Genomic DNA, 12,524 nt, shown 5'->3' with positions numbered 1-12,524 from the left:
AAAGAAGAAGGACATAAATGCTTATGAAATTGTCTCTTATAACGTTGATGTTACAAAGTAATGCATACTTGAATATTGGAATGAAGAATTTTGAGATTGCTATTGGAATACTAAATGTCGTCTACGTATTAACCCTTTATTATGAGAATATTTTATTTTATTTTATTTTTCTTTGCTGACATTCTTTTCTAAAAGAGATAATCTATATTATATATAATTTCTTACAAAAATTATCAATAATTTTTTTAATTTTTTTTTCATATATCGAGCAATTGTTTGATAAATAAAATTATTTTTATGACGTTAGAGAAAACAGGTGGGTCATGCAGCAATGTTTGGGCCTCAAACCCGACCCATGCAAAGCCCAAGAAGAGAGGCCCATGATGGAGTTGACATGGGAACGAAGATGGTTGTTGCAGGCATCAACGACCAATGAACTCCAGGTGAGAGAGAAGGGTTGAAAGGTAATGGATTCAGAAAACTGGAGACCCTCTCTGCTCTACCTCGCCTTCCTCCTTGCAATTCTTCACCTCACGCAAAACTTCCTACCACACTTCTTCCTTGGCAACGAAACGGTTCGCATCAAGAAGAACCCCAATCTTCCCCTCCGGTTCGCTTCTGACGGTACCTTCAAGATCCTCCAGGTTTCTCTATCTCTTTTTCTTTGTGCGTATAAAACAGTGTAAAACCAGTGCGTTTAACTGTTCATCATGTTCTCGCGAAGGTGGCTGATATGCACTTTGGCAGTGGAGGCCTAACCCGTTGCAGGGACGTGCTGCCTTCTGAGTTCGAGTTTTGTTCAGATCTTAACACCACTCGGTTTTTGAAGCGAATCATTCAGGCAGAGAATCCGGATTTTATTGCCTTTACTGGTACTTCTATTATTTTATTTCTTTTTATACCCGTGGGTAAAAGGGGATTTTCAGAGCTTGGCATAAAGGGGAAAATGTTATTATGGTGAAATTGCACGTGATCAATTTTGGTGGTTTGTAGCGGTAATTTGGTGAGTGTTAATATCGGTATCCATGTTTGGATTTTGGGAGTTTTAGAAAACTAGAAAGGAAATTCTGAGTAAGCAGAGGAGATATACTATTGCATTTGATACACAATTTACGTGAATTTGGTAATTTTTTTTATGGTATAGTAATCCTTAACATGATATGGTTATAAAGTTAATGACTCTTTAAATACTTAGTGGTAATATAAGAATAATGTCCTTTAATTAATACTAACTCACAATCCTTTATTTTTTTACATATCTTACCATCCTTTATTTTCTAATTATCATTTCTAAGATCTGCCTTTATCAGAAAGTCCACAGACTTTCTCCACGCCAAGTTTTACTCTCAATCTTCTAGAATCTTTAAACTCGAAGGTGATTGTAAGGGAAATATATATAACTTTATATTGTGTCTTCACAAGAACTAGTTTCACATTTTTTTTATAGGTTTTTTTCTTACACTTGATGGCCCACTTGACTCTAATTGTTTCATCCTTAACGTCGAGTTTCCAGTGCTTGTCCTCCACTCATTTTCTTCCTGTTGTCAGAATCACTCTGCAACACCTTTGTTTGTTTCGCGAGCCTCTTTGTCTCATTTTCTGACCTCATTTCACAGTTCCAATTTTCTTTGTTGATGGGACAAGTACTTAGATGCAACTTAAGAGTAACTTCTCTCAACTAGACTAACCATAATATGGTCTCACATATGGCAGAGACTAGGGCTACAGTAGTAGTTAAACGATTTCCAGTGGCAGACTCATTAGAGAAACTCAACAAGAAACCTCATAGATAATGTGTGGTCTTTATTTTGAGAAGAAGCCTACATTCAACTTCTGATTATGTTCGTGATCAGATTCTAGCTGGTGATCACATCTCTTCTATGGATGGTTTAATTACTAGATTTATCTGTGCACCTAACTGGTGAAAGATGACAGTTAAACTGAAGTTATTGAAGCTTCTGCAATGGCAGTCCCTTATGAAATGAGGAGGAGGAGGAGGATGTCAGAACATATGAGGAGGACGTGGTGGTGGGAGTGGACATTCTAAATTCTCATACAGTAAGAGAATGAATAATGTTCCAGAAAATAGTCATGTCTTGCTTGACTTTCCAAACAAAGTTGCTCATGTGTCTAAATTTGGAAAATCAGAATCTAAAATCTTTTTATAATAAGTACCAAGAATTTTTGAGGGACAACTTTGAGAAATCAATTAGTCAAGGTTAATCCTCTTCAATGCTAAGTGTGTCAACTGCATATATTTCTCAATCTGTGGAAGGTTATAATACATGGATTCTTGATTCAGGTGTTTCAAACCATATCTCTGTTAAATTTTCTTCATTTTCCTCCATTTCTTATCCAAGACAAAGTTTCTTACCCAATTTTTGTAATAAAATATATATGATCACCTCTGTGTCTTTTTAATCATCTTGTTATTTTTGGCTTTTTTTTCCTCCTTTTGTCTTTTAAAGAAACTTTTGCAATGTGGACTTTCTCCAAACGCTGGTCATGCTATTTTTTGAATCTTTCTTCGCACATTTGAAGTGAATCTATCAACTAGTCTATGGTCATCAATTCCGAATCCTTTGAATCTTCAATTGCACAAACAACAAAATTAAATTTTGCTGGTAAAGAGGAAATGATCTTCTCTATAACACAATCAGCATCTTTTATACACACACACACGAGGATTCAAGCTCTCCACATGCACATCTTCACCTTGTCAGCATCCTCAAGAGAGCTCTTCAAAATCTCCTCAGCTTGTTTGGAAGTGGATGCATTGCACACCATCTCAAACATGACTTCGTCTAAGCCTTGATAAATGAAGGTAAAAGCTTGTTTATCCTTCTTCATCTTGGACAATGTATCCTTCTTAGTTGGTGACAAAGTATTCAAATTTTCAGGTTGGGTATCCTTTCTCCACAACCTCCCAAGCATTTTAAGAACCTAGCAAGCCCTTTATATGGCAAAACTAATTATCACAATTCCTATTGGTAAGGGAGGGAATTGAAACAAGTGCAAGACATTGCTTGCCATCTCTCAACAGTATAAGTGTTTTTTTTCAATTCACTTAGTATTTCTCTTAATTCCCATAACCCATGCTCTCCAACCACTTTGTTAGAAAATTATAGAGGGGGCTTTGAGGAAATAGTGGAGAGTAATTCATTTGCCTCACAAACTACATGGATTGGTACTCTATTCATAATAGAATAACACTTTAACCATTACACGACTTTTCTTTTAACAATCTAAATGGACACAATGTCAATTACCCTTTAAATGCTTATAGTATGTTTGGAGGAAGCTTCTACACAAACACTTCTACAAGTAAAATATAAAATTAGTTTCTTTATAAACTAAAATTAGCTTAGAAATGAATTACAACCCATATTTTGGAAAAGCTGAATTTAATCATATATAAGCTAATCTTAATTTATGAAAAAAACTGATTTTATTTTTCTTTCTTATTTTTCTTTCCTGTCAATGTTTAAGAAGCTTCTCCAAACATGCCCTTAATGGTTACATAAGAATAGTACCCCTAATACATATTAGCTTACAATCCTCATTTTCTTCCCGATCCTTTATTTTTTTTATAAGGGAAGGGAATGTTTTTGACAAACCTTCCTCGTGAACGCGTTTGTTTGTTCTAAGAATTATCATACTAGTAGTAAATCGTAGTTCTTCACTGATATTCATAAAGATGTATCTGGCAGTATTTAAATTCTCTGGTTGAAAATAAATCCTTCGCGCTTTTCTCTGCATGAATGGAACATTACCATATCTTTTCAATATCTTAGATGGCTAACTAAACCGTTTCTGCTCTATAGGTTGTTTTCTATTGAGTAACTACATGATACACCTTTTTTTTTCTGTCTCGACACTACTTTTAACCATTTGAAAAACATTACATTCACACTCCTTATATATTAGATTAGTCTCCCTCAATTGTATGAAAACATTACGTTATACAGTGAGTATCTCTATAAGGGAGATTATGTTAATAACACAGAAAGATTGTGTTCAATCTAAAAAATTGCTTAGGAAGTGTCAACTTAATTTTACTATTTTATTTTTAAAGCTTACTTGGCACATAATACAACGTCATGCTGGTCGATATCGTGCTCGAGTAAAGGAAGTGAGTTGTGTTTGCCACATAATTTCAAAACTCTTAACTTAATGATTTGTAGTCAAGATTTTTAATTGCAATAAAGATTTTTTGTGTGCATCATGATTATATGAAATTGCTGTGTTATTTTAAATATATAATATGTGCAGACATTTTAAATTATGTTCAGTAAATTACTGTAGACGTTTCTCTGAAGGAATGAATGTATAATGTGCTGTGTAATTTTGTAGAAACTTTTTTGATATTGGAGTTATATGGATAATTCAGTAGAGTGATGGAAAGGTGAAAAACATATTTTAAAGTACAACAATTCTGATATATTATGCTTTATACTTGTACGTAATATGTATTGATGGGGGATAAAATTATGCTGTACTCTACTTTAAGAAATAAAGTTCTACTGCACTGTAAAAAATTTAATTCTGCTGTACTTTAATTTTAACAAGTTAATTCTATGGATTCTAATGTGTTGAATTTTAATAAAATAGTTATTGTATTATTCGATAGTGCTTTATTTTTAAGAATTTGTTTTTATAACTATTTAAAAAAGTAACTAATTAATTTTACTATAATCTGTTTTTTTTTTTTTTTCTAAAATCATCTAGCTATTTATTGTATTTAACTTTTCTATCGGTTATATTTTATTATTTTTTGTAATTGTAAATTATTATGTGTAACATTTTATACTATTTTAGTGAAATAAAATTATTGTTATCTAGATTATTACTGTTGTTAATTTTTTAATTTAAATTATTATTGATATAAATGTTTAATTATGTTTTGTTTAAATTAAATTGTTGCGGGGATCTAACTGTATATAATTTTTTTTTTTAAAAATGATAAATTAGTTATGGGACTAGTGTGTTGAAGATCCTTGGGTAGAAAGTTAAATGGAGAAACTTCAATATAAGATTTCTCTCAATAACTGTTTTTTTAAAAATGATAAATTAGTTAATTTTTAAATAACTACGTGAACTATTAATTATATATTTAAATAACTTAATTGATTAAACTATAGATTATGTTTCATATTTTTTTTTTATTTAGTTTTCCACTAATATTGTGATTTAAAGTTTATATATATATATAAAATCCCGGTGACATGTTTTCGAATTGTGAAACAAATTTTGATTATGATTTCAATAAAATAGAGGATGTCACCATGAAACTTTTGTTGTCAGTTGCCATATGGTACTGAACAGTTTTTCGTTGTTCTTTTAATTTTTCAATATTTCCCATGGGTTTGTTTCCTTTCAAGTTCTACTGCCTAATTAACATGGACTCAGTTCTTGCGATTAGGAGATAATATTTTCGGATCGAGTGCACCTGATGCCGCAGAATCTCTGTTTAGAGCCTTTGGTCCTGTTATGGAATCAGGACTTCCTTGGGCAGCAGTTTTGGGAAACCATGACCAAGAATCAACTATGAATCGTGAAGAGTTAATGTCCTTAATTTCCCTTATGGATTATTCAGTTTCACAAATCAACCCATCAGATGATGATCCAACTAAAGGTGGCTTGATAACTACTAAAATCGACGGATTTGGGAATTATGACCTAAGAGTGTATGGTGCCCCAGGGTCCATGTTGGCAAACAGCACTGTTTTGAATCTTTTCTTTCTTGACAGTGGAGACAGGGCTGTTTATCAGGGAATTCGAACTTATGGATGGATCAAGGAGTCTCAACTTCACTGGCTTCGTCGTGTTTCTCAAGAATTCCAGGTAACAACAAAATCTGAATATTGTCGCCTGTTGCTAATCAAACCAATTTTGGTTATGATATTGAAGAGACTCAATATTACCTGTCTATACTTCAATTTTGACATGCTGCATATGATTGTCTTCGTTGACTTATTTTTCTCAGTTATTTTCTGCATAAACAAAATGTTCATAATCTTTTCCTTTTCTTTCCTTGGCAGTGCTTTCATACGTTTTCAGTTTCTCTACACGAGCTTTGTTAAGTAATATTTATTTAAATGTAGAGTAGAAAACTGGCTCAAGGGGAATAGAGCAAAGTGAATTTTGAGTCAAGTATATTGATACACTATTCGTTTTGCATAAATCACTAGGTGGAAAAAACTGTCTGTCGTCCTTAGGAAAAGAATAGCGCAGGCATGTCAGATAAGGAGTCAATTTCTGCCTTGAACACACAAGGGTCATAATTGCACAAAATCTTACTAAAGTGACTAAATTTGTTTCTATGGTTGCTCTCTTTTAGGAATGAAATGAACAACAACAGAGTTTTCAATAGCTAGCCATGTTTAACTAGAAATTGTAATAAATATCAGAAGAAATGAAAATATTAGTCAGGGCTGGCAGCAATGATCGGAATAAGATGAATATTTTTGTCTTCAAACATTCAAATGATTTAAATTACTGACAGTAATGAAAGTAATACATGTAATCGACCTCTTCAAATTAATCAACATGTAAGCTTGGGTTGAATGTTATGAGAAAAAAATTTAGTTGTCTTGGCAGAACATTGTTTATTTTTCATGCAATAATGCAATCACGCACTTGTGTTATTCATAGGACACGGCCTTTCTATTCCCTTGAGGGAGGTTTCCCAGATGTAGATCCCATTAACATCTTGCTGGTCACACACTAACAGGGACAAAATGAGGATTCTCTTCATTCTGCTGATGGTATTTCCACAATTAAACCCCCCGCACTTGCATTTTTCCACATCCCTATTCCAGAAATTCCGCAACTGTTCTACAAAGAGATTGTAGGCCAGTTTCAGGAGGGTGTGGCGTGTTCAAGAGTGAATTCGGGGGTCTTGCAGACCTTTGTCTCCATGGGAGATGTGAAGGCTGTGTTCATAGGCCATGACCACACCAATGACTTTTGTGGAAACTTGGATGGCATCTGGTTTTGTTATGGTGGTGGCTTTGGATACCATGGCTATGGGAAAGCAGGGTGGCCCAGAAGAGCGAGGATCATACAGGCTGAACTTGAGAAGGGAAAGAATTCCTGGATGGGCGTGCAGAGAATCTTGACTTGGAAACGCCTTGATGATGAGAAGCTGAGCAAGATTGATGAACAAATCCTATGGCAGGTTAGATGACCATGCTACTATTACTTCGTTGTTCCACGCACACGATGGTATTATTAGTCGTAAAGCTGTATCTTTATTTCACTTTTTGTTCATTTGTAATAAAATATTTTAATGGTACCTATTACTCTTAAATACCTGTTGATAGATCATACGTTAACTCCTTTCACTTTAAAATCCTCATCGTTTTCCCTCTATTTTCTTGTTCATCTATTAACTTGTCTATCTGTTATATACTAATCCATTTATTTATTGAGTCGAGTCCCAAAAACATCTAAATACCATGGGGTTTTAACATCTCACCAGTCTTATCATTTTGAGTTTCATCAGAAACCCATTAATGATATTTAATAATTTCGAGTTCCATGAAAATCTATTAATAACATTTATTGTTGCCACACAAATTATTATTTATAAATGATAACATGTAATAAGTAACTGTGTTGTACATCACTGTATATATATGTATGTAATAAGTAATATCTTAATCTCTTCCAAAGATTTTTAAATATTTTTCATCTCCAATAAAATTATTGATTTAAACAAATTGTTCACCTACACAAAATGTTTTCTATTCAAATTTCGGTTTAAAAAACTTATGTAATTATTTATATTTAAAATGTAATTTGAATATCTTATAAATGAATTATTACTAACACTTTAGTATTCTATTACAAGAACATCATAGTACCTAATATGACCATATAATTAACCAAAAAAAGAAAGATTATGAACGTTTATACGAAAACATCTTCATAGCAAGAAGACTTACATTAACTCACATTTTCATTATTTTTTCGTTTATTAATCACTTTTTCACTTAGTAATGTAAATATCAAAGTATTATTTGCAGGTGAACCTTCATTCCTTATTTGCTCATCCCTTATAAGTGCAGAGCTCATTTCTCATTATTATCTATATCTCGATTTATAGAAATGTGAGATTTCAGCTCATTAATTACTTAATAAAAGATGTTCATTTTTTGGTAAGATTTTTTTTTTTATCACGGCCATTACTAAAACTTAGATAAATTAAAAATTTAATGATTTGAAATCTTATAACCAAACTTTGTTTATATTTTAAAACTATATATAAAGGTATATAAAGATATAGAACAGAGTAAAATTAATAAAACTTACTCAGAATTTGTTCACTTAATGTGATAATAATTGATTAAGAGTTTATTTATAATTATTATTTTTTTACAGTAGCATCTAAAATTCAAGTGGCGTCTTATATAGCATTGAAGTTTTTATTTAAGCAGACATAAGGTGAGCATGAAAATTGGGCCAAGGCAGGCTTATGAGATCGGCCCAAAACCAATATCACTCGTTCAAAGTTAGAAAATAGATAATTTGAATTTGTTGAGGGAACATCAAACAAGAACAAAAATGGCGGCAACCAGTGATGAAGAAATGGAGTCACTTCTCTCTGCGTTCGATCAGATCTACGAGGTTTTAGTAAAATCTGATATTATTATCGATTTCAGCATCAACGATTAATCCCAAAACATTTTATTTTTTGTTCGTTTTTCAATTTTGCGTTAATTTGTTCAGGATGCTAAGAGCAGCATTTCGGAGATGCAGTTGTTGCAATCCCACTATAACGCAGAGTTGAAGATGCGTGAATCACTCCAAGTTGCTTCCAATGCCCTCAAAAGCGGTTCGTAACTATAATACACATATTAAAAATTTTCACGTTTAGTAATTTTTGTGCTGAATTTGTTTTGTAGTGTTGCAGAAAAGGACAGGTTGGCAAAACTGTACTCGGAGTCCTTGAAGAATCTAGCGGATCAGGTACTTCGATTACATAATTTTTTCATGACCTAAGTTGTGATTGCAATTTATATTTGGAATCATTTTCTGAAAACGTTTATTTAAAATCGAGTGTGTTGTGACGCTATAGCTTGATTACCGTACAAATTGCCTGATTTTGAAAGAAGAATTGGAGAGAGCGAAAACTGAAGTTTCGCTTAAAGAAGACGTGAGTTGCTTCCCAGTTTTTTGTTTTTTCCTGCTGTGTGATTTGATTGTGAGAGAGAATGTTACCAGCGCGGTTGTATGATATGTGATGGTTTTGAGAATTAGATCGGATTTTGTGTTTGGAGCAGGGATATAGGAAGGATACAGGATTGCTTAAGCGAGAATACGAACAACAAATTTCGTGTTTGGAAGCTCAAGTTAAGTGAGTATATATTGAAGATTCAGTAAAATTTGAGTGGTTAGCCCTATTCAAGGATATATTTATCCTTGAAGGATGAAAAATTACATATATGGAATCTATATTTACTTGTTGAAACGTGATTTGAAATACTCTGCAATAAATAAATCACAATCATTAAATAAAGTATATGAAGTTTCAATTTTAATTTGTTTTAGTTATCCATGTTCAATAGGTATCGATATAGAGATATATAAAAAAGAATTATTCATAAACTAAAGGGTAAAATTGTTTTTCATGAATAATTTTAAAAAAGTAACGAAATCGACAGTGTTATTCTTACATGTAAATAATAAAAAGTAGTGTATGCCAATAATAATTTATGGTTTCTTATGTGGACAAAATCAGAAAAATACAATTTTGATTTAGATTTTACACAATTGCAATTATATATTTATTATATTTTTATAATCTGTATGTATTTTACATATTTTTGGAAATCGTATATTATGTAGGCTTATCATATCCGTCCACAAAGAAGTCAAACTACGTGTTACATCGAATTTATCCAAATAAAATATGAATTACTTGAGCTCCATCCAATTATACTAATTTGCTAACGGTATAAATGACTGAAAAGTTTGACTTCGAATTGAGAAGTTGCAATTGGGAGTTGTAAGACGAACGAACATGGTTAATTGTTGAACCCAAATTATTCAGAGATTCACGACATCATTGATATGGGGATTAATTTAACTGAATAAGTCCACATTTGGGGTCCTTCATTATAATTTTCACTGTTCAGGAACCATATGAACTATCAAGCACTATTTACTTATTCAGAAAAATGTGCCAATCACTGAACTGAAAGGTTTGGTTCTGTTGATGTTCATTGGGGTGACCTTATATCAGGGAATCTCTACATGAAAAAGCAACATATGAAGCAACTATTAGCCAACTCCATGGAGATTTAGCTGCACATAAAAGTCATATGCAGGTTATAGCAATGAGATTGGACCAACTGAATGTTGAAGTGGAATCAAAATGTAAGGCACTTTGTTTACCAGTAAATGCATGGATTTTCTTTGCCTCAAAGTTGAGATATATCTATGTGTGTCATGTGGGCTGAAGATTTGTTTGTTTTGTTCAACATTAATCATCTGACAGATAACTCTGAGATTCAGGACTTGAAGGAATGTCTTGCGGTTGAACAGGAAGAAAAAAATGAATTAAATAGAAAAATCCAAAATCTGGAAAAGGAATGTAAGGCTGATTTTATTCCCATGTCTCTATTCTGTTCAATAGCAGTTTATTGTTATATATTGAGCATATTTTGGTCTTATATTGCCTAAAAATAAGTGGGAAGCTTTTCTGAACCCTGCAGTACTGATTTGTAAAGCAAAGCTGGTGGACCAGCAGCAGGAAATGACCGCAAATTGGCAGGTGGAAACGCTTAAACAGAAAATCATGAAACTGAGAAAGGAAAACGAGGTCCTGAAAAGAAAGTTATCCCATTCAGAGGAGGGTAAGTAATGCAGGGAAACTGAAGCTTACCAGCAACTTTGAGTTCACAAGGACAAGGTATCTGATACTAATTGGGTACTGTACTTTCTAAGTAACAAAGGTTTCATAATATATAGGAAAAACCACAGAATTATTTTTTTACTTTCTGATTTCAACTCAACCAGGTTAGTCTAGAGGTCAATACCATTTAAAATCGTACTTGTCAAGTTTCAACATAGTTTAACCTAAAATTTGATTAATTTTAACATAATTACACCGTGAAAACTTAAAACTACTGATTAAGTTAAGACAGTTTCTAACTGATTAATTTAAATATTCAGTAATCATTAAGTTTTTTAAACAAAAATGTATGTTTAAAAAAAAGTTAAATTATATTTTAGAGAAACTTACAAAATAAATAAATTGGAATTAATTATTGAATTTAACAAGAAAAATGGAAAAGTTTTTATTGTGTTACAGCCAATATGATTTACCACACTTCCAGTTCTTGAAAATTCTTATCAAACGAAGTGAAAAGTTTAAAATTTTGCAAGAGTACAGTCTAATTTGAAGTTTGAAGTTAAATATTGAATAAAAATTAATAAGTTAAATATTATACAAAAAAGGACTCACAAATTAAATATTTTTAAACTTTAAATTGAAAGTACTGTTATCTTATAATAAACAGTTAAACATTTGTTGGCATAACAAAATGTTTTATCTTTTATTTTAATTAACTAATAATTATAAAATAGTTTTTCTTACTTTTTACATGTAGGAAAAATAGTATCATTAAAAATAATAAAATAAAACTATAATTATTAATAGAGGAAACATGAGAAGATAACAATTTTCATATTAATATTATCTTAATACTTTTTTCTGTAATTCATGTTAGGATGTTATTACATGTATATACTTGATCATAAAAAAACATTGATTTGACAGAAAAAAATATAATATTTCGAAAGTGATTTTGTGAATAATATAATTCATAAAGTTGAAGTATATATATACCTTAATTTCTACGGTAACTTTTCGACATTACTGGGAGGAAGCATAGTCCATATATCACATCAAGAAATTAACCCTATGATCGATGTTTGACAATTGACACGATGGATGATGTGAGGTCTGTGAAGAAAACTCAGAAAAATTTCGGAATATGATGGACGACCCAAAGCAGCATATGCATAAAAGTGTCATCTTAATGGGTGTCAAAAGCTGAGGCCCAAAGCAGAAGTTTTATCACTGCACCAAACTGAAGCCCACAAAAGTTCATAACTTCTTCTCATCTCTACACCAACATTTCTCTAATTAATTAGGTGGGCTGGAACTTTTGGTATTCAGATTAAATCATGCTTTCTGGTAGTAAATTTGAAAGGAAGCAATGATGATACATATATTTTTTCTTTCCCATCGTTTCTTATGGATTGAATTGCAGTAGTGAAAGTTATTATAAGCTTTAGAAGTTGCTTTTCATGAGTATATATAAAATATCAACAATATCGAAAACACACCCTTGCCTACTTGGAATATCCTTTCGTATGGGAGGCCAAATTCAAAAGAAGCAGACACAAAATAAAAAATAAAACGGAATGGTTATTTTTGTAACATGACTACATATCTATCCTCTATTATTATTGAACTGTGAAAAAGAGAATCTAAATCCCCACCGTGCCCA

General features: G+C 31.9%; 2 protein-coding genes across 4 annotated transcripts; both read left to right on the top strand.

The window, feature by feature from the left end:
- The first annotated feature begins 398 nt into the window (after positions 1-398).
- Positions 399-7,331, top strand: LOC106762538 (probable inactive purple acid phosphatase 28). Its single transcript, XM_014646508.2, has 4 exons — positions 399-644; positions 725-872; positions 5,423-5,844; positions 6,734-7,331. The coding sequence occupies exons 1-4, from the start codon at positions 468-470 to the stop codon at positions 7,187-7,189; spliced, it is 1,203 nt and encodes a 400-aa protein (XP_014501994.1). The 5' UTR covers positions 399-467; the 3' UTR covers positions 7,190-7,331.
- A 1,067-nt stretch (positions 7,332-8,398) lies between these two features.
- On the top strand, positions 8,399-12,524 carry LOC106761806 (protein At-4/1). 3 transcript variants are annotated; one of them, XM_022780200.1, is made up of 9 exons: positions 8,399-8,631; positions 8,734-8,839; positions 8,918-8,973; positions 9,083-9,160; positions 9,288-9,361; positions 10,250-10,383; positions 10,505-10,600; positions 10,722-10,918; positions 11,973-12,524. In XM_022780200.1, the coding sequence occupies exons 1-8, from the start codon at positions 8,569-8,571 to the stop codon at positions 10,868-10,870; spliced, it is 756 nt and encodes a 251-aa protein (XP_022635921.1). In that variant the 5' UTR covers positions 8,399-8,568; the 3' UTR covers positions 10,871-10,918; positions 11,973-12,524. The 3 variants fall into 3 exon arrangements, with proteins under 3 accessions (XP_022635921.1, XP_014500860.1, XP_022635922.1); XM_014645374.2 differs by lacking the exon at positions 11,973-12,524 and having other exon boundaries at positions 10,722-11,002; XM_022780201.1 differs by lacking the exons at positions 9,083-9,160; positions 11,973-12,524 and having other exon boundaries at positions 10,722-11,002.

The sequence above is a fragment of the Vigna radiata genome, chromosome 5 (genome assembly GCF_000741045.1).
Source record: "Vigna radiata var. radiata cultivar VC1973A chromosome 5, Vradiata_ver6, whole genome shotgun sequence".
Taxonomy (NCBI): domain Eukaryota; kingdom Viridiplantae; phylum Streptophyta; class Magnoliopsida; order Fabales; family Fabaceae; genus Vigna; species Vigna radiata.
The sequence above is the reverse complement of the archived record's forward strand: the minus strand, read 5'-3'. Positions and strand labels throughout refer to the sequence as shown.